At 41.9% G+C, this 23,359-nt stretch overlaps 1 protein-coding gene across 1 annotated transcript in view; it reads left to right on the top strand.

The window, feature by feature from the left end:
* Positions 1 to 3,925: 3,925 nt before the first annotated feature.
* Positions 3,926 to 23,359, top strand: part of UMODL1 (uromodulin like 1) — a 91,652-nt gene continuing 72,218 nt past the window's right edge. The window contains exons 1-6 of the mRNA XM_040422078.1: positions 3,926 to 4,163; positions 5,122 to 5,283; positions 12,699 to 12,820; positions 14,211 to 14,397; positions 15,241 to 15,369; positions 21,220 to 21,315. Of these exons, the coding sequence (XP_040278012.1) occupies positions 3,926 to 4,163; positions 5,122 to 5,283; positions 12,699 to 12,820; positions 14,211 to 14,397; positions 15,241 to 15,369; positions 21,220 to 21,315 (934 nt within the window). The remainder of the gene's footprint in view (positions 4,164 to 5,121; positions 5,284 to 12,698; positions 12,821 to 14,210; positions 14,398 to 15,240; positions 15,370 to 21,219; positions 21,316 to 23,359) is intronic.

Raw genomic sequence — 23,359 nt, 5'->3', positions numbered from 1 at the left:
CCCTGCACTAATGTGTATGGGTGCCTTAAGGATGCGAGCCTATTTGTGAGTGGAACTGATAAGTGTACTGTGCCGCCCTTTAAGAGACTTACAAACTCTAAGGAAGCCATAAGCCCCCACGTGGACATGTGCTGAAGTACCGCGCCGTCCTCTGTAGTGGCGTATGTATGTGTGCCTCTTTCAGACGAACGATATGGATTAGGTCCGGATGCGTTCAGGCTGCGGCGTTCAGTTAAACTGGCACCATTTTTTTGCAAGCAAGTTCAATCAGTTTTGTCAGCGATTGCATTCAAGTTTTCAGTTTTTCCCGCGCGGGTGCAATGCGTTTTAATGTGTTTTTCACGCACGTGATAAAAAAACGGAAGTTTTACAAACAACATCTCTTAGCAGCCATCAGTGAAAAACGCACTGTATCCGCACTTGCTTGCGGATGCGATGCGTTTTTCACTGAAGCCCCATTCACTTCTATGGGGCCAGGGCTGCGTGAAAAACGCAGAATATAGAACATGCTGCGATTTTCACGCAACGCACAAGTGATGCGTGAAAAAAACGCTCATGTACACAGACACCATTGAAATGAATGGGTCAGGACTCAGTGCGGGGGCTATGCGTTCACGTCACATCTTGCACCCGCGCGGAAAACTCACTCGTGTGAAAGGGGCCTAAAGTTTCTACAACTTTCAATTCAATGTACTCTTTCAATTCTTCACCATTTACAAGATCAGCTTGCTGTCAGTGAATGAGACCACTGGTTCTAAGTTATATCTTTTCAGATAAAGTTTTGTAATGCTTTTAAAGGGGATTCCAATTGGTTATCTACCGCATTGTTAGGACATGGCAGGACATAAGCTTCGGTGGGATCCGGGTGGTTAATCACACGGTGCACAGAGATTTCCGACCCTGCGCTTGTGTTATAGAAGAGTTTGTTTCAGTCAGTAGAAGTTTCTGAGACATTTGTGCCTGTTGCACCTATTTTGAGTTTTAAGACAAATTCAAAACTTTTCAAACTTTTGTGCCTAATTTCCATCCTATTTATGTGGGTGCGCCTTATTTTGCTGCAGAATCACAGTGACAGCTATATGTCAGTATAAGGGCTCATGCACACGACCGTGACTTGGGTCCACATCCGATCATCATTTTTTGGGGGGTCGGATGCAGTCTCATTCATTTCAGTGGGGCCTCAAAAGATGCGGACATCGCACCGTTTGTCCGCTCCATGGCATCCCCAAAAATTCAGACAAGGATAGGACTTTTGTATTTTGGGCCGGACATTCCGTTCTGCAAAATACAGAACGCACACGGCCATATCCGTGATTTGCGGATCCGAAATTTAAGGATATGACCGTGTGCATGAACCCTAATTATGTAGCAGCAAGGCCTTGTAGAGGTCAATAGCATTATAAATCAGTCTAAGGGCTCATGCACACAAACATATTTTCTTTCCGTGTCTGTTCCGTTTTTTTTTTTATGCAGAACCATTCATTTCAATGGGTCCACAAAAAAAACAAAGTTACTCCGTGTGCATTCCGTGTTCGTATGTCCGTTCCGCAAAGAGATAAAACATGTCCTATTATTGTCCGCGTTCCAGACAAGGATAGGACTGTTCTATCAGGGGCCAGCTGTTCCGTTCCGCAAAATACGGAATGCATGCGGACGTCATCCATATTTTTTGTGGACTGCAAAATACATACGGTCGTGTGCATGAGCCCTAATGCACGGTTGCCAACCAGAATTTTTATTCTTTCTGGACAATTTATCCCAAAATCACGGACAGCCCAAAAATTTTATGGACAAATTGGAAAACCATAATGAAGGATAAAGATTATAAGTAATACAAGTCTAGAGCTCAATATACTGATAGGAACTCATCACCAGCATTTACTGGGGGCTGTGAAATGATAATTACCACCAAAATTATTTAGTCCAGTGCCCCCATAACGTAAATTTTTTTTTTCACGGACACAGGAAAAAAGTTGTCTATTTTTAGGGACTGTCCAGAAATTTCTGGACAGTTGGTAACCCTGGTATAAGGGCTCATGCACACGACAGTATATATTTTGCGATCCCCAAAAAACGGATCTGCAAAAAATACGGATGACGTCCGTGTGCATTCCGTATTTTGCGGAACGGAACAGCTGGACCCTAATAGAACAGTCCTATCCTTGTCCGTAATGCGGACAATAATAGGACATGTTCTATTTTTTTTTACGAAACAGAAATACGGTAATAATCAAACAGAATGCACACGGAGTAACTTCCGTTTTTTTTGCGGACCCATCGAAGTGTATAGTTCGGCATACGGACCAGAAAAAAAAACGGAACGGACACAGAAAGAAAATCCGTTCATGTGCGCTCTTGCAAGACGAGCAGTGTCCAGAACAGAGGATCGCACTCACACATGAAGCGTTATTTCCGCACTGTGCACGCTTGGGTAAAACAGCCCTTAAAGGGCTCTGAACCCGGACATATCCCCATTTTCACCCCGGCAGCCCCCCCCTGACTTGAGCAACGGAGCAGTTCATGCTCCAATGCTCTCCTTTGCCCTGCGCTAAATTACGCAGAGCAAAGGCATTTTCTGGAGTTCCGGTGACGAACCGGGGCTCTCCATAGGGCTGCCAGGTGGAGGCTTCCGCCCAGCAGTGAGCCCGGTGACGTCACTGATGGGCGGGCTTTAGCGCTGCCCTAGCCTGTAAAACGGCTACGGCAGCGCTAAAGCCTGCCCATCAGAGCCGGTGACGTCACTGTACACATTGCTGGGCGGAAGCCTCTAACCGGCAGTGTGTTAGTGTAAATAAAAGAGCCCTTGCCCTGATCCAGCGCAGGCAAGGGAGCGCATCGGAGCATGAAATGGGTGAAATTATGGGTATGTCCAGGTTCAGCTCTGAACCCAGACAACCCCTTTAAGTGTTCAGTATGAAATCATGTCTCAAAGGCTGCACCGGAGGCAGAGGGACACCCACTGTGTAATGGAACTATTAGGCCCCTTTTAGACGAGCGAGTGTCACGCTCTGGACTCGTAGCATGAGTATGCTGCAGTTCCCGTCCTCACCTCCCGACACTGCCAGGGTCGCATAGCATTATATTGAATTATGATGCTATGTAACCCTTAGAGGTCCAGAATGTATTGTATAACACTGACATAATGCTGTCAGTGTAATCCAATACATTCCAGAACTGTAAAGGCCTCATGCACACAAAAGGTTTTTTTTCCGTTTCCGTAACTTTTTTGCATTTCGTATATGGACCGTATACGGAACCATTCATTTCAATGAGTCCTCAAAAAAAAAAAGAACGGAATGTACTCTGTATGCATTCCGTTTCTGTATTTCCGTTCAAAGATAGAACATGTCCTACTATTGTCCGCATAACAGACAAGGATAGTACTGTTCTATTAGGGGCCAGATGTTCCGTTCCGCAAAAAAAACTGAATGCACACGGATGTCATCCGTATTTTTTGCAGATCCATTTTTTGCAGACCGCAAAACACTGAGAAAGCCATACGGTCGTGTGCAATAGGCCTAAGGGTTACATAGCATCATAAATCAATATAATGCTATGCGACCCCCGTCAGTGCTGGGAGGTCAGGACGGGTGCTCTCCCCTCCCTGACACACTCTGCGAGTCTGATGTTTGGGACTCGCTCGTGTGAAAGGGGTCTTAGAGACATTGAGGGTGCCTTCACACTTGGCAGATTTTGTGGCAGAAAATTCTGCAAATGGAATTTTCTGCCACAAAATCTACCGTGCGTGAAGGCACCCTCAAAAGCCACATTCTTTTTAGTATTGGTCATGTATCAGTTGAATTATTTTGTAATTCCGTTAATTATTCCCGATCAGTACAGAAGAGAATTACTGCACGCTGTTCCAGCAGCTCCTCCATCATAAGATTTGGTACATTTGGCTTTTCTTTCTTTCCCGTCAGGTCACATGATTTCTCCTTGGAGCTATCATGTCTGTAACCAGACAGTCACAGTAAACGTCTCCAAGGTCATAGCATTCCAAAAGGCTCGAGAAGAGCCGACCTGGTGCATGTCATGGATTCCGTGGAAGCTGTGTACCAGGACCTCGTATCACATCGAATACCGGACGGTGTATGTGCCAGAGACCTCCGTAGTGAAGCGCTGCTGCGAGGGCTACGAGCCTGTGGGACATTATTGCGCCCTGTGTAAGTTATACTTTACATTGTCCTCCGTCAGAGCAGCTGAATACGATCTATTGCTCCCTGTTATCAGCCATTTCACATTGGGGAGAGGTTGGCTGTAGCCTACTTCATTGGGGTGACTGAGCGGAGGAGGTATTCCTCTCATCCTCATTTATTACCCAGCATGAGACTTCCTGCAAAGACTGTCTTGCTCTGGAGGACTCAGCTTGCCTTGATTTCAATGGTAGCAGTGTAATTCTTCATTTGCCCTATGGTGGCACTGCAGACAAATGTAAAAGTTGCCAAGTTCCTGCACAGATTAAAGGGCATATGTTGGCAGGAGCAACCCCACTAAACTAGGAATACCACCTAGTAGGGTTAATTCTGCTGATTAAAATGATATCTGTCTTGTGAAAATTGTTTGTGGCGTTCCAGAGAAAAAAATATTTTTATTCTGTATGCAAGTGAGCACTTCAGTTCACCAAAGGGCGGGGCCTAGTCCCTAGGTGACCCTAAGCTGTCCAGCGCTGGCCACTCCCCTCAGTACACTGAAGCTTTTACTTGCATAAGGAATAAAAATAATTTTTTTCTGCGATGCCACAACCGATTTTCACAAGACAGGTATCATTTTAATTATTAAGATCCACCCTATCCGGCAGTATGTCCGGTTTAATAGTTGATCCTGCTGACAGATGCTCTTAAATACTGATTGTGAAAAGCTCATCATCAAGGGTTACTTCTAACAAAAAAAAAAGAATTGGCAAATCCAAAACCATATAAAAAGGGGTTATTAAGAAATAGAAAAAAGGGTCTGCTTGATTTCAGAAACCAGTGGGGTAGTGGTAATGGGGTGCCATACCAGGTCCATGGCACAAGAATGGTGCTGTTTCTCTAATCTTGGACAACCCCTTGTGGAAACTCCTCTCAGAGGTAGAATATTGTATAGATCTGAATATATAACCTTGTCGGGTGCATATTACAGCTGTGCAGACATCCCATGACTGTGCCTCCAGACCAGGAACATGTCCTGCTAAAGAAGACAAGGAGCAGGGCCCCAAATGTACGTTCGATTATGATTGCCCAGGATTGCAGAAATGTTGTATATCTCCCAACGGATCTTTCTGTGCTTCTCCTGCACCTCCAGGTCAGTAACAGAGATTGTAAGGCTGATGAAAGACATCTGTCCATCCAGTTCTGCCTGTTATCCTGCAAAGTAGATCCAGAGAAGGGGAAAAAAACTGTGAGGTAGAAGACAATTTTTGTAATTTGAAGGGGAGAAAAGACCTAAAATCTGGCATCAGAATTACTCCCAGGATGAACGACCCATGTGCACAACCTTACATTTAGGCCTTAGGGTGGGTTCACTCTAGCGTTATGGAGTCCGTTATGGCTTTCCGTTATAACATGGTTATAACGAAAAATAACGGAATCCATAAGACGGAAGGAAGGATCCGTTTTGCTGCCCATAGACTTGCATTATAACGGAATGCAAAACGGAAGCCTTTAAGAGGCATTCCGTTTGCTCTCCGTCCTAATAGAAGTCTATGGGAAAGCATAACGGATCCGTCTGGGTCCCGTTATGCAAGACGGAAAAACAGTCGACAGGACTTTGTTTTCCGTCTTGCATAACGGGACCCAGACGGTTCCGTTATGTTTTCCCATAGACTTCTATTAGGACGGAGCAAAACGGAATGCCTCTTAAAGGCTTCCGTTTTGCATTCCGTTATAATGCAAGTCTATGGGCAGCAAAACGGATCCTTTCTTCCGTCTTATGGATTCCGTTATTTTTCGTTATAACCCTTTTTTAACGGAAATCCATAACGGAATCCCTAACACTAGTGTGAACCCACCCTTATTCACACATCAGTGTTTGGTCAATGTTTTCCATCAGTGATTTTGAGCCAAAACCAGGTGCGGCTCTAAACACAGAACAGGTGCAGATCTTTCCTTTAGGGCTCATGCACACGACAGTATTTTGCGTTCAGTATACTGGCCGTTTTTGTAGTTCAGTATGCGGAACATATACTGAACCATTCATTTCAATGGTTCAGCAAAAAATACTGAAGTGTCTCCGTGTGCATTCCGTTTCAGTATTTCAGTATTTCCGTGCCGTGAAAAGATAGAACATGTCCTATTCTTGTCCGCAAATCACGGTGCTTGGCTCCATTCAAGTCAATGGGTCCGCAAAAAAAACGGAACACATACGGAAATGCATCCGTATGTCTTCCGTTTCCGTTCCGTTTTTTGCTGAACCATCTATTGAAAATGTTATGCCCAGCCCAATTTCATCTATGTAATTACTGTATACTGTATATGCCATACGGAAAAACGGAACGGAAAAACGGAACAGAAACGGAAACACAACGGAAACAAAAAACGGAATAACGGATCCGTGAAAAACGGACCGCAAAACACTGAAAAAGCCATACGGTCGTGTGCATGAGGCCTTATACCTTATCTCTGTGAATGGCTCCAGTACTGGTTTTGGCTCAGAAACACTGATGGAAATCATTGACCAAACACTGACATGTGAATAAGGCTTTATTAGTGTTAAACCTTATCTGCCACTTCTCTGCCCAAGCCTCCAATCTATCCAGATCCATCTGTAGCAGTATACTGTCCTCTGTACTATATATATACAGTATACCGTCCTCTGTACTATATATATATACAGTATACTGTCCTCTGTAGTATATATATACAGTATACTGTCCTCTGTAGTATATATATACAGTATACTGTCCTCTGTACTATATATATATATACAGTATACTGTCCTCTGTACTATATATATATACAGTATACTGTCCTCTGTACTGTATATATACAGTATACCGTCCTCTGTACTATATATATATACAGTATACTGTCCTCTGTAGTATATATATATACAGTATACTGTCCTCTGTAGTATATATATACAGTATACTGTCCTCTGTACTATATATATATATATACAGTATACTGTCCTCTGTACTATATATATATACAGTATACTGTCCTCTGTAGTATATATATACAGTATACTGTCCTCTGTAGTATATATATACAGTATACTGTCCCCTGTAGTATATATATACAGTATACCGTCCTCTGTAGTATATATACAGTATACTGTCCTCTGTAGTGTATATACAGTATACTGTCCTCTGTACTATATATATACAGTATACTGTCCTCTGTACTATATATATATATATATACAGTATACCGTCCTCTGTAGTGTATATATACAGTATACTGTCCTCTGTAGTGTATATACAGTATACTGTCCTCTGTACTATATATATATATACAGTATACTGTCCTCTGTACTATATATATATATACAGTATACCGTCCTCTGTAGTATATATACAGTATACTGTCCTCTGTAGTGTATATACAGTATATACTGTATACTGTCCTGTGTAGTATATATATACAGTATACTGTCCTCTGTAGTATATATACAGTATACTGTTCCCTGTAGTGTGTGTATATATACAGTGTACTGTTCTCTATAGTATATATATATTTTATACTGTCCTCTGTAGTATATATACAGTATACCGTCCTCTGTAGTATATATATATATATACAGTACACTGTCCTTTGTAGTATATATATATACAGTATACTGTCCTCTGTACACTGAACAAAAATATAAACACTTTCGGTTTTGCTCCCATTTTGCATGAGCTGAAACATTTTCTACAGACACAAAAGACCCATTACTCTCAAATATTGTTCACAAATCTGTCTAAATCAGTGTTAGTGAGCGCTTCTCCTTTGCCGAGATAATCCATCCCACCTCACAGGTGTGGCATATCAAGGTGCTGATTAGACAGCATGAATATTGCACAGGTGTGCCTTAGACTGCCCACAATAAGAGGCCACTCTGAAATGTGCAGTTTGATCACACAGCACAATGCCAGAGATGTTGCAACGTTTGAGGGAGCGTGCAATTGGCATGCTGACTGCAGGAATGTCTACCAGAGCTGTTGCCCGTGCAATGAATGTTCATTTCTCTTCCATAAGCTGTCTCCAAAGGCGTTTCAGAGAATTTGGCAGTAAATCCAACCGGCCTCACAACCGCAGACCACGTGTAACCACACCAGCCCAGGACCTCCACATCCAGCATGTTCACCTCCATGATCGTCTGAGACCAGCCACCCGGACAGCTGCAGCAGCAATCGGTTTGCATAACCAAAGAATTTCTGCACAAACTGTCAGAAACCGTCTCGTCTCATCTGCATGCTCGTCGTCCTCATCGGGGTCTGGACCTGACTGCAATTCGTCGTCGTAACCGACTTGAGTGGGCAAATGCTCGCATTCAATGGCGTCTGGCACGTTGGAGAGGCGTTCTGTTCACGGATGAGTCCCAGTTTTCACTGTCCAGGGCAGATGGCAGACAGCGTGTGTGGCATCGTGTGGGTGAGCGGTTTGCTGACGTCAACGTTGTGGATTGAGTGGCCCATGGTGGCGGTGGGGTTATGGTATGGGCAGGCGTATGTTATGGACAATGAACACAGGTGCATTTTATTGATTGCATTTTGAATGCACAGAGATACCGTGACGAGATCCTGAGGCCCATTGTGCCATTCATCCACGACCATCACCTCATGTTGCAGCATGATAATGCACGGCCCCATATTGCAAGGATCTGTACACAATTCCTGGAAGCTGAAAACATCACAGTTCTTGCATGGCCAGCATACTCACCGGACAGGTCACCCATTGAGCATGCTTGGGATGCTCTGGATCGGCGTATATGACAGCGTGTTCCAGTTCCTGCCAATATTCTGCAACTTCGCACAGCTACTGAAGAGGAGTGGACCAACATCCACAGGCCACAATCAACAACCTGATCAATTCTGTGTCGCACTACGTGAGGCAAATGGTGACTTGCCTAGTAAGGCAAAACTGTGCACATTTCAGAGTGGCCTTTTATTGTGGGCAGTCTAAGGCACACCTGTGCAATATTCCTGCTGTCTAATCAGCACCTTGATATGCCACACCTGTGAGGTGGGATGGATTATCTCGGCAAAGGAGAAGTGCTCACTAACACAGATTTAGACAGATTTGTGAACAATATTTGAGAGTAATGGGTCTTTTGTGTATGTAGAAAATGTTTCAGATCTTTGAGTTCAGCTCATGCAAAATGGGAGCAAAACCGAAGTGTTGCGTTTATATTTTTGCTCAGTGTATATACACAGTATAATGTCCTCTGTACTATATATATATATATATATATATACAGTATACTGTGTTCTGTAGTGTATATATATATACAGTATACTGTCATCTGTAGTGTGTGTGTATATATATATATATATATATATATGTATATACAGTATACTGTCCCCTGTAGTATATACACTCACCTAAAGAATTATTAGGAACACCATACTAATACAGTGTTGGACCCCCTTTTGCCTTCAGAACTGCCTTAATTCTACGTGGCATTGATTTAACAAGGTGCTGATAGCATTCTTTAGAAATGTTGGCCCATATTGATAGGATAGCATCTTGCAGTTGATGGAGATTTGAGGGATGCACATCCAGGGCACGAAGCTCCCGTTCCACCACATCCCAAAGATGCTCTATTGGGTTGAGATCTGATTACTGTGGGGGCCATTTTAGTACAGTGACCTCATTGTCATGTTCAAGAAACCATTTTTCCAGTCTACAACAGTCCAATTTTGGTGAGCTCGTGCAAATTGTAGCCTCTTTTTCCTATTTGTAGTGGAGATGAGTGGTACCCGGTGGGGTCTTCTGCTGTTGTAGCCCATCCGCCTCAAGGTTGTGCGTGTTGTGGCTTCACAAATGCTTTGCTGCATACCTCGGTTGTAACGAGTGGTTATTTCAGTCAACGTTGCTCTTCTATCAGCTTGAATCAGTCGGCCCATTCTCCTCTGACCTCTAGCATCCACAAGGCATTTTTGCCCACAGGACTGCCGCATACTGGATGTTTTTCCCTTTTCACACCATTCTTTGTAAACCCTAGAAATGGTTGTGCGTGAAAATCCCAGTAACTGAGCAGATTGTGAAATACTCAGACCGGCCCGTCTGGCACCAACAACCATGCCACGCTCAAAATTGCTTAAATCACCTTTCTTTCCCATTCTGACATTCAGTTTGGAGTTCAGGAGATTGTCTTGACCAGGACCACAACCCTACATGCATTGAAGCAACTGCCATGTGATTGGTTGACTAGATAATCGCATTAATGAGAAATAAAACAGGTGTTCCTAATAATTCTTTAGGTGAGTGTATATTCAGTATACTGTTCTCTGTAGTGTGTATATATACAGTATAATGTCTTCTGTAGTATATATACAATATACTGTCCTCTGTAGTGTATATACAATATACTGTCCTCTGTAGTATATATATATATAAATACAGTATGCTGTCTTCTGTAGTATATATATACATTATACTGTCCTCTGTAGTATATATACAGTATACTGTGCTCTGTAGTATATATATACATACACACACACACTATATAGTATATACACTGCTCAAAAAAATAAAGGGAACACAAAAATAACACATCCTAGATCTGAATTAATTAAATATTCTTCTGAAATACTTTGTTCTTTACATAGTTGAATGTGCTGACAACAAAATCACACAAAAATAAAAAAATGGAAATCAAATTTTTCCACCCATGGAGGTCTGGATTTGGAGTCACACTCAAAATTAAAGTGGAAAAACACACTACAGGCTGATCCAACTTTGATGTAATGTCCTTAAAGAGGACCTTTCACCCGAAGAAAGTATGTAAACTCACCATAAAGATGTGCAGAGCGGCGCCCAGGGATCCCCCTGCACTTACTGTTATCCCCGGGCGCCGCTCCGTTCTCCGGTTATAGCCTCCGGTATGTTTGCAGTTAGGCTCCACCCAGTTGAGCCTGCCGCGGTCTCCTTCTCCTATGCTGTAGCGCTGGCCAATCGCAGCGCTCAGCTCATAGCCTGGCTATGAGCTGAGCACTGCGATTGGCCAGCGGTACAGCATAGGAGAAGGAGACCGCGGCAGGCTCAACTGGGTGGAGCCTAACTGCAAACATACCGGAGGCTATAACCGGAGAACGGAGTGGCGCCCGGGGATAACAGTAAGTGCAGGGGGATCCCTGGGCGCCGCTCTACACATCTTTATGGTGAGTTTACATACTTTCTTCGGGTGAAAGGTTCTCTTTAAAACAAGTCAAAATGAGGCTCAGTAGTGTGTGTGGCCTCCACGTGCCTGTATGACCTCCCTACAACGCCTGTGCATGCTCCTGATGAGGTGGCGGACGGTCTCCTGAGAGATCTCCTCCCAGACCTAGACTAAAGCATCTGCCAACTCCTGGACAGTCTGTGGTGCAACGTGACGTTGGTGGATAGAGCGAGACATGATGTCCCAGATGTGCTCAATTGGATTCAGTTCTGGGGAACGGACGGGCCAGTCCATAGCATCAATGCCTTTGTCTTGCAGGAACTGCTGACACACTCCAGCCACATGAGGTCTAGCATTGTCTTGCATTAGGAGGAACCCAGGGCCAACCGCACCAGCATATGGTCTCACAAGGGGTCTGAGGATCTCATCTCGGTACCTAATGGCAGTCAGGCTACCTCTGGCGAGCACATGGAGGGCTGTGTGGCCCTCCAAAGAAATGCCACCCCACACCATTACTGACCCAATGCCAAACCGGTCATGCTTGAGGATGTTGCAGGCAGCAGAATGTTCTCCACGGCGTCTCCAGACTCTGTCACGTCTGTCACATGTGCTCAGTGTGAACCTGCTTTCATCTGTGAAGAGCACAGGGCGCCAGTGGCGAATTTGCCAATCTTGGTGTTCTCTGGCAAATGCCAAACGTCCTGCACGTTGTTGGGCTGTAAGCCCAACCCCCACCTGTGGACGTCGGGCCCTCATAGAGTCTGTTTCTGACCGTTTGAGCAGACACATGCACATTTGTGGCCTGCTGGAGGTCATTTTGCAGGGCTCTGGCAGTGCTCCTCCTATTCCTCCTTGCACAAAGGTGGAGGTAGCAGTCCTGCTGCTGGGTTGTTGCCCTCCTACGGCCTCCTCCATGTCTCCTGATGTACTGGCCTGTCTCCTGGTAGCGCCTCCAAGCAAACCTTCTTGCCACAGCTCGCATTGATTTGCCATCCTGGATAAGCTGCACTACCTGAGCCACTTGTGTGGGTTGTAGACTCCGTCTCATGCTACCACTAGAGTGAAAGCACCGCCAGCATTCAAAAGTGACCAAAACATCAGCCAGGAAGCATAGGAACTGAGAAGTGGTCTGTGGTCACCACCTGCAGAACCATTCCTTTATTGGGGGTGTCTTGCTAATTGCCTATAATTTCCACCTGTTGTCTATCCCATTTGCACAACAGCATGTGAAATTGATTGTCACTCAGTGTTGCTTCCTAAGTGGACCGTTTGATTTCACAGAAGTGTGATTGACTTGGAGTTACATTGTGTTGTTTAAGTGTTCCCTTTATTTTTTTGAGCGGTGTATATACAGTATACAGTCACTTTTTTGTACAATGATTTATGAAACAATAATATCATTTTTTATTTAGTTCTAGACAGGAACACAATCAAATATTGGTACAATGCTACAGCCATTATAAAGATGGCCTACGAAGAACTGATCCGATGGGATGAAGGCTTAGTCAATCACACAAGACTATTACACTCAATGGTTTGTATAAGAATATATAACTACTATAATACTGCTCCTATATACAAGAATATAACTACTATAATACTGCCTCCTATGTACAAGAATATAACTACTATAATACTGCTCCTATGTACAAGACTTTAACTACTATAATACTGCTCCTATGTGCAAGAATATAACTACTATAATACTGCCTCCTATGTACAAGAATATAACTACTATAATACTGCTCCTATGTACAAGAATATAACTACTATAATACTGCTCCTATTTACAAGAATATAACTACTATAATACTGCTCCTATGTACAAGAATATAACTACTATAATACTGCTCCTATGTACAAGAATATAACTACTATAATACTGCCTCCTATGTACAAGAATATAACTACTATAATACTGCTCCTATGTACAAGAATATAACTACTATAATACTGCTCCTATGTACAAGAATATAACTACTATAACACTGCCTCCTATGTACAAGAATATAACTACTATAACACTGCCTCCTATGTACAAGAATATAACTACTATAATACTGCCTCTTATGTACAAGAATATAACTGCTATAATACTGCTCCTATGTACAAGAATATAACTACTATAATACTGCTCCTATGTACAAGAATATAACTACTATAATACTGCTCCTATGTACAAGAATATAACTACTATAATACTGCTCCTATGTACAATAATATAACTACTATAATACTGCCTCCTATGTACAAGAATATAACTACTATAATACTGCTCCTATGTACAAGAATATAACTACTATAATACTGCTCCTATGTACAAGAATATAACTACTATAATACTGCTCCTATGTTCAAGAATATAACTACTATAATACTGCTCCTATGTACAAGAATATAACTACTATAATACTGCTCCTATGTACAAGAATATAACTACTATGATACTGCACCTCTGTACAATAATATAACTACTATAATACTGCTCCTATGTACAAGAATATAACTACTATAATACTGCTCCTATGTACAAGAATATAACTACTATAATACTGCTCCTATGTACAAGTATATAACTGCTATAATACTGCCTCCTATGTACAGTAATATAACTCCTATAATACTGCTCCTATGTACAAGAATATAACTACTATAATACTGCCTCCTATGTACAGTAATATAACTGCTATTGTACTTCACTTTCCCACACCATGCTCAGCTGCCTCCCTCTCCTCACTCACTATAGGAGCTCCATATGCTGCCTTTATGGTATTTGTGCTCCATATTTTACGAGTTGGAAAGTGTCTGGTAATTCCATCGTATAATGTAATGATATAATAAACTAATATCCAGGCGGTTTTATAGTGTCTTAGTGTGTAAACTTTCACCATATAAAAACAGTACTATTACATGGATGGTTTCAGGTAACTGGAGAATTTTGGCCACTAGAGTCAGTGGTGTACCACATCTCCACCAAACCTTCAGGGACCTTCTCCATTGCGTCCTCCATCCTCATTGGGATTAATGAGTCGCTTCCCCTGAGGCACCTTGCAGCGATGCTCAACAATATAGTCATTCGTTTACCAGAAGTGTTCAACATGGAGATACATGGTAATTACTGTCAGACTTTCGCTTCTAAACATTTCCCCATGGACCTAAGGGAGACATAGCCATAGAGTTACATTATAAAACTAACTGCCTGCAGTCACCACTAGGGGGAGCTTAGGAGCTTACAACTTAATAAATTCTATTCGGTCAGCTCTTAAGCTCCCCCTAGTGGTGACTGGGACAGACAGAATTTATTAATTTAAAGGCCACCTGTCAATTGGATCAACCCTATTAAATCATACTGTCTAGTAGGGTTCATCCTGTCTTGTGAAAATTAGTTGTGTCATTCCCGAGAAAAATATACTTCTATTTTTTATGCAAATGACGGCTTCAGTGCACAGAGGGGCGTGGCCTAGCTTCTCATCTTTCCAGTGATGGCCACTCCCATCAGTGCACTGAAAACCTCATTTGCATAAAGAAGTCTTTTTTTTCCCCTTGGGAAAGCCACAACCGATTATCACAAGACAGGTTTCATTTTAATCAGCAGGGTCAACCCTACCAGGCAGTATGTTTGATTTTAATAAGGTTTTAAGACCGCTTTCCAATCCTAGGGATCAGCAATCTTCGGCACTCCAGCTGCTGTGAAACTACAACTCCCAGCATGCACACTTACTTACTCACTCAGCTATTCTTGTAACTCCACTAGAAGTGAAAGGAGGATACTGGGAGTTGTAGTTTCTGAACAGCTGGAGTGCCGCAGGTTGCTGATCCCTGGTCTATCCTATGTAGAGTATGTAGATTCTAGATACTAGTTATTATTCAGATGTTTTAAAGAGATGACGGAAGATGATTTAATATATTAGTAATTAATGAAGCGGTATATGTGTGCCGTCCTTGTGTCACCAGATGTGGATGAATGCCTCTACCCAGCGCTGGGCAGCTGCTTATCCAACCAGGAGTGCGTAAATCTGGAGGGGTCATACAACTGTACCAACAAGAGCTATACGGACGCCATCCACACTACAATACCGCCAGGTAACACTGAGCAGGGAGGACTGGATGATAGATTCGATAATGAGAGAGATCTATCTATCTATCTATCTATCTATCTATCTATCTATCTATCTATCTATCTATCTATCTATGTATCTATTATCTATTATCTATCTATTATCTATCTATTATCTATCTATTATCTATCTATCTATTATCTATTATCTATCTATCTATTATCTATCTATCTATCTATCTATCTATCTATCTATCTATCTATCTCTCTCTCTCATATCTATCCATAGCTCTCCTCCAGACTCAGGAAGACCGACTCTCTAGTGCCACCTATAGGTAGCTGCTGGTGGCAGGAACCTCAGAGCAGCTGTCTACAGATGGTGCTCAGTTAAGAATTCCTGGTCTTGTTTCCAGGCTCTTTGATGGTCGGACATTTATTTATTTACAGGCTAGCTACCTATAGGTTATAGGTGGCACTAGAGAGCCCCTTTAACCCCTTCGTTTTGGGCCTTACCGACCAAGCGTTTTTCTTCCTTTTTTCATCGTCGCGTTCCAAGAGCTATAACTTTATTTTATTTTTCCGTCTATTTAGCTTTATGAGGGCTTTTTTTTTTGCGGGACAAGTTGTAGTTTTTAATGAGGCTATTTTGGGGTACACATAACTTTCTGATTAACTTTTATTAACTCTTTCTGGGAGGGAGATGGGAAAAACAGCAATACTGCCACAGCGTTTTTACGTCATAAATTTTACGGCGTTCATTTTTCGGTATAAATAACATAATATCTTTATTCTCTGGGTCAGTCCGATTACAGTGATACCAAATACATATAGTTTTTTTTATGTTTTACTACTTTTTTGCAATAAAGTGCAGAGTGCTATTGCATTTGTCTTTTTTTCTTTGTATATGTATTTCGCCATAGCGATGTGCACCTACATATAGGGTTGTGCTGACTGAATCCCCCACATTTTTTCTTTGTAGTTTATATTGGAGGCGTGGCGATCTCCATGCAGTCATGCACACCTGACCAGTTAGTCTGTCCTGGAGGCTGGTTTTAAAGTCAGTATAAAACTGAGTCTGCTTATATAGAACCTACCAGTAGCCATTTGGCTCCAGGAGAAATATATGGTGGGCTCAGCATGCATGTTGGTACTTGCATCCCTGGATCCGATGAAAGCTGTAACGGCACCGGACGGGGTTAAAAGCAGAGTGTGCCTGGCGTGCATGCTGTACCTGCATTCCCTGGACTTTGTGTGGCTGTCATGGCCCATAAACAGGTAGGAACAAGTGTTAGGGACCACTCATAGAGGCGACCTTGACATGGTGAGTGGCTTATTACGCTTTGGCCAAAATGTACACCAATGCCTCATCAACATCCAGCATAGAGGCAGGGCAGAGTGCTGGTTGCAGAGTGCTATTGCATTTGTGTTTTTTTCCTTGAATATGTATTTCTCCATAGCGATGTGCACCTGCATATAGGGTTGTGCTGACTGAATCCCCCACATTTTTTCTTTATAGTTTTTTTTCTGTACCGTAAGGACTTAGGACGTACCGGTACGCCATGTTTGTCGAGTCCTTAAGGACCCAGGGCGTACCGGTACGTCCTAACTTTAAAATTACATTGCGGCGGGGGTTAATCTGAACAGGATGTCCGCTGAAATCATTCAGCGGGCATCCTGTCACAACGCCGGGGGGTCCCCATGCGGCTGTAGGGGGGACCCTATGGCATTGAAGGCAGCGCGATGTCTAAGGAAGGCATCGCGCTGCCTTCCGGTGACGAGCCTGTGAGATCCAACCCCCTGGATCTCACAGGCCGGAAGCTGTATGAGTAATACACACAGTATTACTCATACAGCCAATGCATTCCAATACAGAAGTATTGGAATGCATTGTAAAAGGGATTAGACCCCCAAAAGTTGAAGTCCCAAAGTGGGACATAAAATAAAATAAAAAGTTGAAAAAATAAAGTTTTCCCCCAAAAAATTAAAAGTTTCAAGTAAAAATAAACAAAAACATCATTTTCCCCAAATAAAGTTAAAAAAAATTTGTTTAAAAAATAGGGAATTTTTTTTTTTTAACATATTAGGTATCGGCGCGTCCGTATAGACCGGGTCTATAAACATATAACATGACCTAACCCCTCAGATGAACACCGTAAAAAATAAAAAATAAAAACTGTGCTAAATAAACCATTTTCTGTCACTTTACATCACAAAAAGTGTAATAGCAAGCGATCAAAAAGTCATATGCACCCCAAAATAGTGCCAATCAAACCGTCATCTCATCCCGCAAAAAATGAGACCCTACCTAAGATAATCGCCCAAAAACTGAAAAAACTATGGCTCTCAGAATATGTAGACACTAAAACATGATTTTTTTTTTTGTTTCAAAAATGATATTATTGTGTAAAACTTACATAAATAAAAAAAAGTATACATATTAGGTATCGCCGCGTCCGTATCGACCGGCTCTATAAAAATATCACATGATCTAACCCCTCAGATGAACACCGTAAAAAATGTAAAATAAAAACTGTGCTAAATAAACCATTTTTTGTCACCATACATCACAAAAAGTGTAATAGCAAGCGATCAAAAAGTCACACGCACCCCAAAATAGTGCCAATAAAACAGTCATCTCATTCCGCAAAAATAAAACCCTACCCAAGGTAATCGCCCAAAAACTGAAAAAATTATGGCTCTCAGACTATGGAAACACTAAAACATGATTTTTTTTTGCTTCAAAAATGAAATCATTGTGTAAAACTTACATAAATAAAAAAAAGTATACATATTAGGTATCGCAGCGTCCGTAATAACTTGCTCTATAAAAATATCACATGACCTAACCCCTCAGGTGAAAACCGTAAAAAAAAACAAAAAAAAAAAAAAACGGTGTAAAAAAAGCCATTTTTTGTCACCTTACATCACAAAAAGTGTAATAGCAAGCGATCAAAAAGTCACACGCACCCCAAAATAGTGCCAATAAAACCGTCATCTCATCCTGCAAAAATCATACCCTACCCAAGGTAATCGCCCAAAAACTGAAAAAATTATGGTTCTCAAACTATGGAAACACTAAAACATGATTTTTTTTGCTTCAAAAAAGAAATCATTGTGTAAAACTTACATAAATAAAAAAAAGTATACATATTAGGTATTGCCGCATCCGTGACAACCTGGTCTATAAAAAATCACATGATCTAACCTGTCAGATGAATGTTGTAAATAACAAAAAATAAAAATGGTGCCAAAACAGCTATTTCTTGTTATCTTGCCTCACAAAAAGTGTAATATAGAGCAACCAAAAATCATATGTACCCTAAACTAGTACCAATAATACTGCCACCCTATCCTATAGTTTCTAAAATGGGGTCACTTTTTTGGAGTTTCTACTCTAGGGGTGCATCAGGAGGGCTTCAAATGGGACATGGTGTAAAAAAAAACAGTCCAGCAAAATCTGCCTTCCAAAAACCGTATAGCATTCCTTTCCTTCTGCGCCCTGCCGTGTGCCCGTACAGCGGTTTACGACCACATATGGGGTGTTTCTGTAAACTACAGAATCAGGGCCATAAATATTGAGGTTTGGCTTTGTTACTGGGAAAAATGGATTAAAATTGAAAATTTGCCAAAAAATTTAAATTCTGAAATTTCACCTCCATTTGCCAATAACTCTTGTGGAACACCTAAAGGGTTAACGACGTTTGTAAAATCTGTTTTGAATACCTTGAGGGGTGTAGTTTCTTAGATGGGGTAACTTTTATAGAGTTTCTACTCTAGGGGTGCATCAGGGGGGCTTCAAATGGGACATGGTGTCAAAAAAACCAGTCCAGCAAAATCTGCCTTCCAAAAACCGTATGGCATTCCTTTCCTTCTGCGCCCTGCCGTGTGCCCGTACAGCAGTTTACGACCACATATGGGGTGTTTCTGTAAACTACAGAATCAGGGCCATAAATATTGAGTTTGGTTTGGCTGTTAACCCTTGCTTTGTAACTGGAAAAAAATTATTAAAATGGAAAATCTGCCAAAAAAGTGAAATATTGAAATTGTATCTCTATTTTCCATTAATTCTTGTGGACCACCTAAAGGGTTAACAAAGTTTGTAAAATCTGTTTTGAATACCTTGAAGGGTGTAGTTTATAGAATGGGGTCATTTTTTGTAGTTTCTATTATGTTTTTATTTTTTATTTTTCTCTCTCTTTTTTATTATCAATCTCTTTATTTTCATTTCATATAAAAAAGACATATTCATTCCAAACATAGCAAATCAGCAATCACGTACTTCAATATCCGCAGGGAATAGTTACATTTCCATTTTATCAACAGCAACTAATTTTTCTATGCATAAAAAGAAATTATTTTTTCCTTTTTACCCTCCCACCACCCATCTGGGGGGGAGAGCGGGACGTTAAAAAAAAAAAAAAATTCCTTCGTCAATCTAGCCCTAAAGTAACCATTTTTTCCAAAGTTCATCAATATTTTTTGCTTTTTTACTATGGCCCTCCATCACCCGTTCTTCCTTGATCAGGTTGTCAACTGCTTTTCTCCACAGTCCCACTGTCGGAGGATCTACCCCTACCCATTTCTTAAGTATAAGAAGTCTAGCTTGAAATAACACTTTACAGAGAACCACACGTGTATCTCTATTTAAGTTCAGATGTTCAGTTGCCCCTAATATACAAATCACAGGATCTTCAGATATTTGGACCTTCAAAATTAGATGTACAGTCTCTACTATTTCTCTCCAATATCTAAACAATCTTGGGCATCTCCAAAAGCAATGTATTAAATCAGCGCTCTCTCTCCCGCATTTTGTACATTTATCCGAGGCTCTCACACCCATTATTTTCAATATCCGTGGGGATCGATGCAGCCTATGGACTACAAAAAACTGTGAAATCTTATGTGAGCCCCTATTAGAAACCCCAGAATAACTTCTGAGGGCATCTTTCCATTTATCTTCCGTAAAAGATTGAAGTTCATTCTCCCATTTTTTTCTGGCAAGTATTATAATCCGTTTCTTTTTGCCCTCCATCAATTTATATTATGTAAGCCTCGCAAAGTGACTTCAGACCTGAACTGGTTCCTAAAAATTGGGTTTTTGAAAATTTCTGAAAAATTTCAAGATTTGCTTCTTTTTTTTACGGCGTTCACCGTAGGGGATAATTTACATCATATTTATGGAGTTTGGGTCGTAACGGACGCGGCAATACCAACCATATGGGGAAGATTTTTTTTTGGTGCAATTTTTGTCATTGAAGATCTTATTTTCAATGAAAAAAAAAGTCTTTTTTTTTTTCATGGGATTTTTTTTATTGAATAAATGATTTTTTTTTTAAACTTTTTTTTACCACTTAATAGACCCATAAAGGGACTATAACAGACAGCTTTTTGATTGCTTTTAAAATGCAATGCACTATCCCTATAGTGCATTGCATTTTAATGGCAATGCTATTCTAACATTGACCAGTAGGCTGCGCCAGAGAGACAGGTGACGATGGGAGACAGAGGGAGTCCGCTGCCTCTGTCAGCACTTTACATGCGGCAGGCGCCATTGCCAGTGGCATGTAAAGTGTTAAACGGCCTGCATCGGCACTCCTGCTGGTCAGGGCTGTTAGAGCAGGGCCACGGCTCTCATTTGAGAGCTGGGTCCCCGCTGCACAGGGGACCCGTGCAGCGCTTAGACCGGCCCAGCCTAAGGCCCATTAGTGACCACCGTAAAAACACGTATGTGTGGTCACTAAGGGGTTAAGATAGCAATTTCTATCAAATCAGTTTACAGACTTACTATGCAAGCAATCGCTTAACTGATTCTGAGCACCATATTAAACTTACCTTCAGTCTATATCATAGTCTTACAAGAAACTTCTTATCCCCAGCACCCAGTCCCAAAAATCATCCTTCTGATCCACCACACGTGACCTCTCCTATCACTCAGAGCATGACCTATCCCGGATCCACAGCTACCTTCTGCAGTAAGTATATCTCATCATATTATCTGGAATATACATACTATACAAATGACAAATATCCAATACTAAATACTTTAGTTGTGTTTTTTACTGTTTTGAACAATTTTTTTTATATTTCATATTTTCATGTATATGGTTGTATGTTTTTTTTTTATACAAAGCTTTAAATCCCCCATAGAATTGAATGGTATATTTCTGGCTACCTGTAGCCACCACTAGAGGGAGCTTACTGCATGCTGCTACCATTAATAATAAGTACATGTGAAGTTAGCTTCTGAGCTCCCTCTAGTGGTGGCTGTAGGGAGACAGAATTTTACCAATTTGCCTGTGGATCCATTAGATAAAGCAGATGATTTGTGGCTTCCAGCCCTTATAAAAATATATTATGAAACTACTTACCACAGAATTTTTGACCACGCCTTGTAATAGTGGTAAAAGGTGGTGATTTAATTTGGGTTGCTCAGAAATATAGGATATACATACATAAAGGTTAGGGCTGTATACAGCTGGTAAATTACAGGGTTAGTGATTTCTTGATTGCATTAAAACATAACTTTTACTACAGATTTTTAGAAAATAGGCCCAAAAATACATAAATATAAACAAACAATTAATAGCCAGAGCGGCGGTATAACAGGTAGTCGTGCACGGCGGCACCCAAGAAAAAGGAACCCGTACTCTTACCACTCTGTAGTCTGCGTCCAGGGTGCAGAATGCGTCCAAGTGATGTCGCGATGATGGACTCCTAAGTAGACGCTCATCTGCTGTAGGGACAGCGGGGTACAACTGTGGCCCTGGTTGGCCCTATAAAGTGGTCTATGGCTTGCCCTGATACTATTAGGGGATAGCAGCCTGACCACAGGGCACTCGTCCTTAAAAGGGCGACCCCGTCCGGAACCTTGCCCTGTCGCCTGGCCCTGAATGGCCCTATTCTAGTCCCGCTCCCTACATGCACGTTTCAGCAAGAGAGCATCATCAGGGGAGATGTATAGGACTCTATAAGCTTTTGACGATCCAATGATGGCAAAAATAATCTCATCAATTGGTCGTGAATGGACTGTTTTGTGGAGTGCTAGATGATGCTCCACCTCAAATCGGGCATCCTTAGATAAGCCACGGGCAGTAAATCGCGCCCGCGCTCTGTTTCCGCCAGAATTTAAATGCCAAGTACGGCTCTCACCTGTCCGGCGTGCCGCGTCATCAATCCGATGCGTCTGACGCGGCTCGGACCTGTGCGCATGCGCAAAGGCTAGGAAATCAAACTCACGCGTTATCCCGGCCGCGCATGCGCTCTGGTCCCGCTCGGCAGTGGTCACGTGGGGCGCCGCTCAAACTAGATGACGTGAGCGCGTCCTCTCATCCTGTGTTAACAGGGCGGTCAGCTGGGATTGGTTGCCAGGGGGCTGGGCGCGTCCCCAGCAACTGATCGCTGATGGGTCTAGTGATATAGATCTCAGTAGATGAAAAGGCATTTACGGCATATTGATCATAGGTAAATGATGCAAGGATAAGGGGACTGGGGTTCAGAACTCAGATCCTGGGGAATCGAGCCAAAAGATGGATGCAGACAAATGTCACTACACAAAATTGATAATGCTAACCCAATAGCCTCAGTGCGCACGTATACTGTAATAACTAGTATTAAATAGTGATAGTACGTGCTGCCCAGAGGTTATGATGCATGATTAGGGGGTAATTCACTTTATCCGTTTATGTTTTATTGTCAAAGACAGAATTAGTTAGTCAAAGACAACCGCTTAGGGGTTCATTTTTGAAGGAATGATTGGGATGTTTAAACAAAGCAACTGAAATTGAGTTGCTCGTTCAGACCAGTTGGTGATACCGTCCGCAGCCTGAAGATCCATCTGGTCTCACGCTGTAACAGTATACGATCCCAATCACCTCCTCTTAATGGTTGTTTAACCAGTTCGATCCCTATGGCACTCAGGCATTTGGGATTCCCATTATGGGCTTCATGTATATGCCTAGAGACTGCTGTGTCTCTCTTGTTCGCTATATCTCCCAAATGTTCGCCTATGCGTCTACG

The sequence above is a fragment of the Bufo bufo genome, chromosome 3 (genome assembly GCF_905171765.1).
Source record: "Bufo bufo chromosome 3, aBufBuf1.1, whole genome shotgun sequence".
Classification (NCBI taxonomy): Eukaryota; Metazoa; Chordata; class Amphibia; order Anura; family Bufonidae; genus Bufo; species Bufo bufo.
The sequence above is the reverse complement of the archived record's forward strand: the minus strand, read 5'-3'. Positions and strand labels throughout refer to the sequence as shown.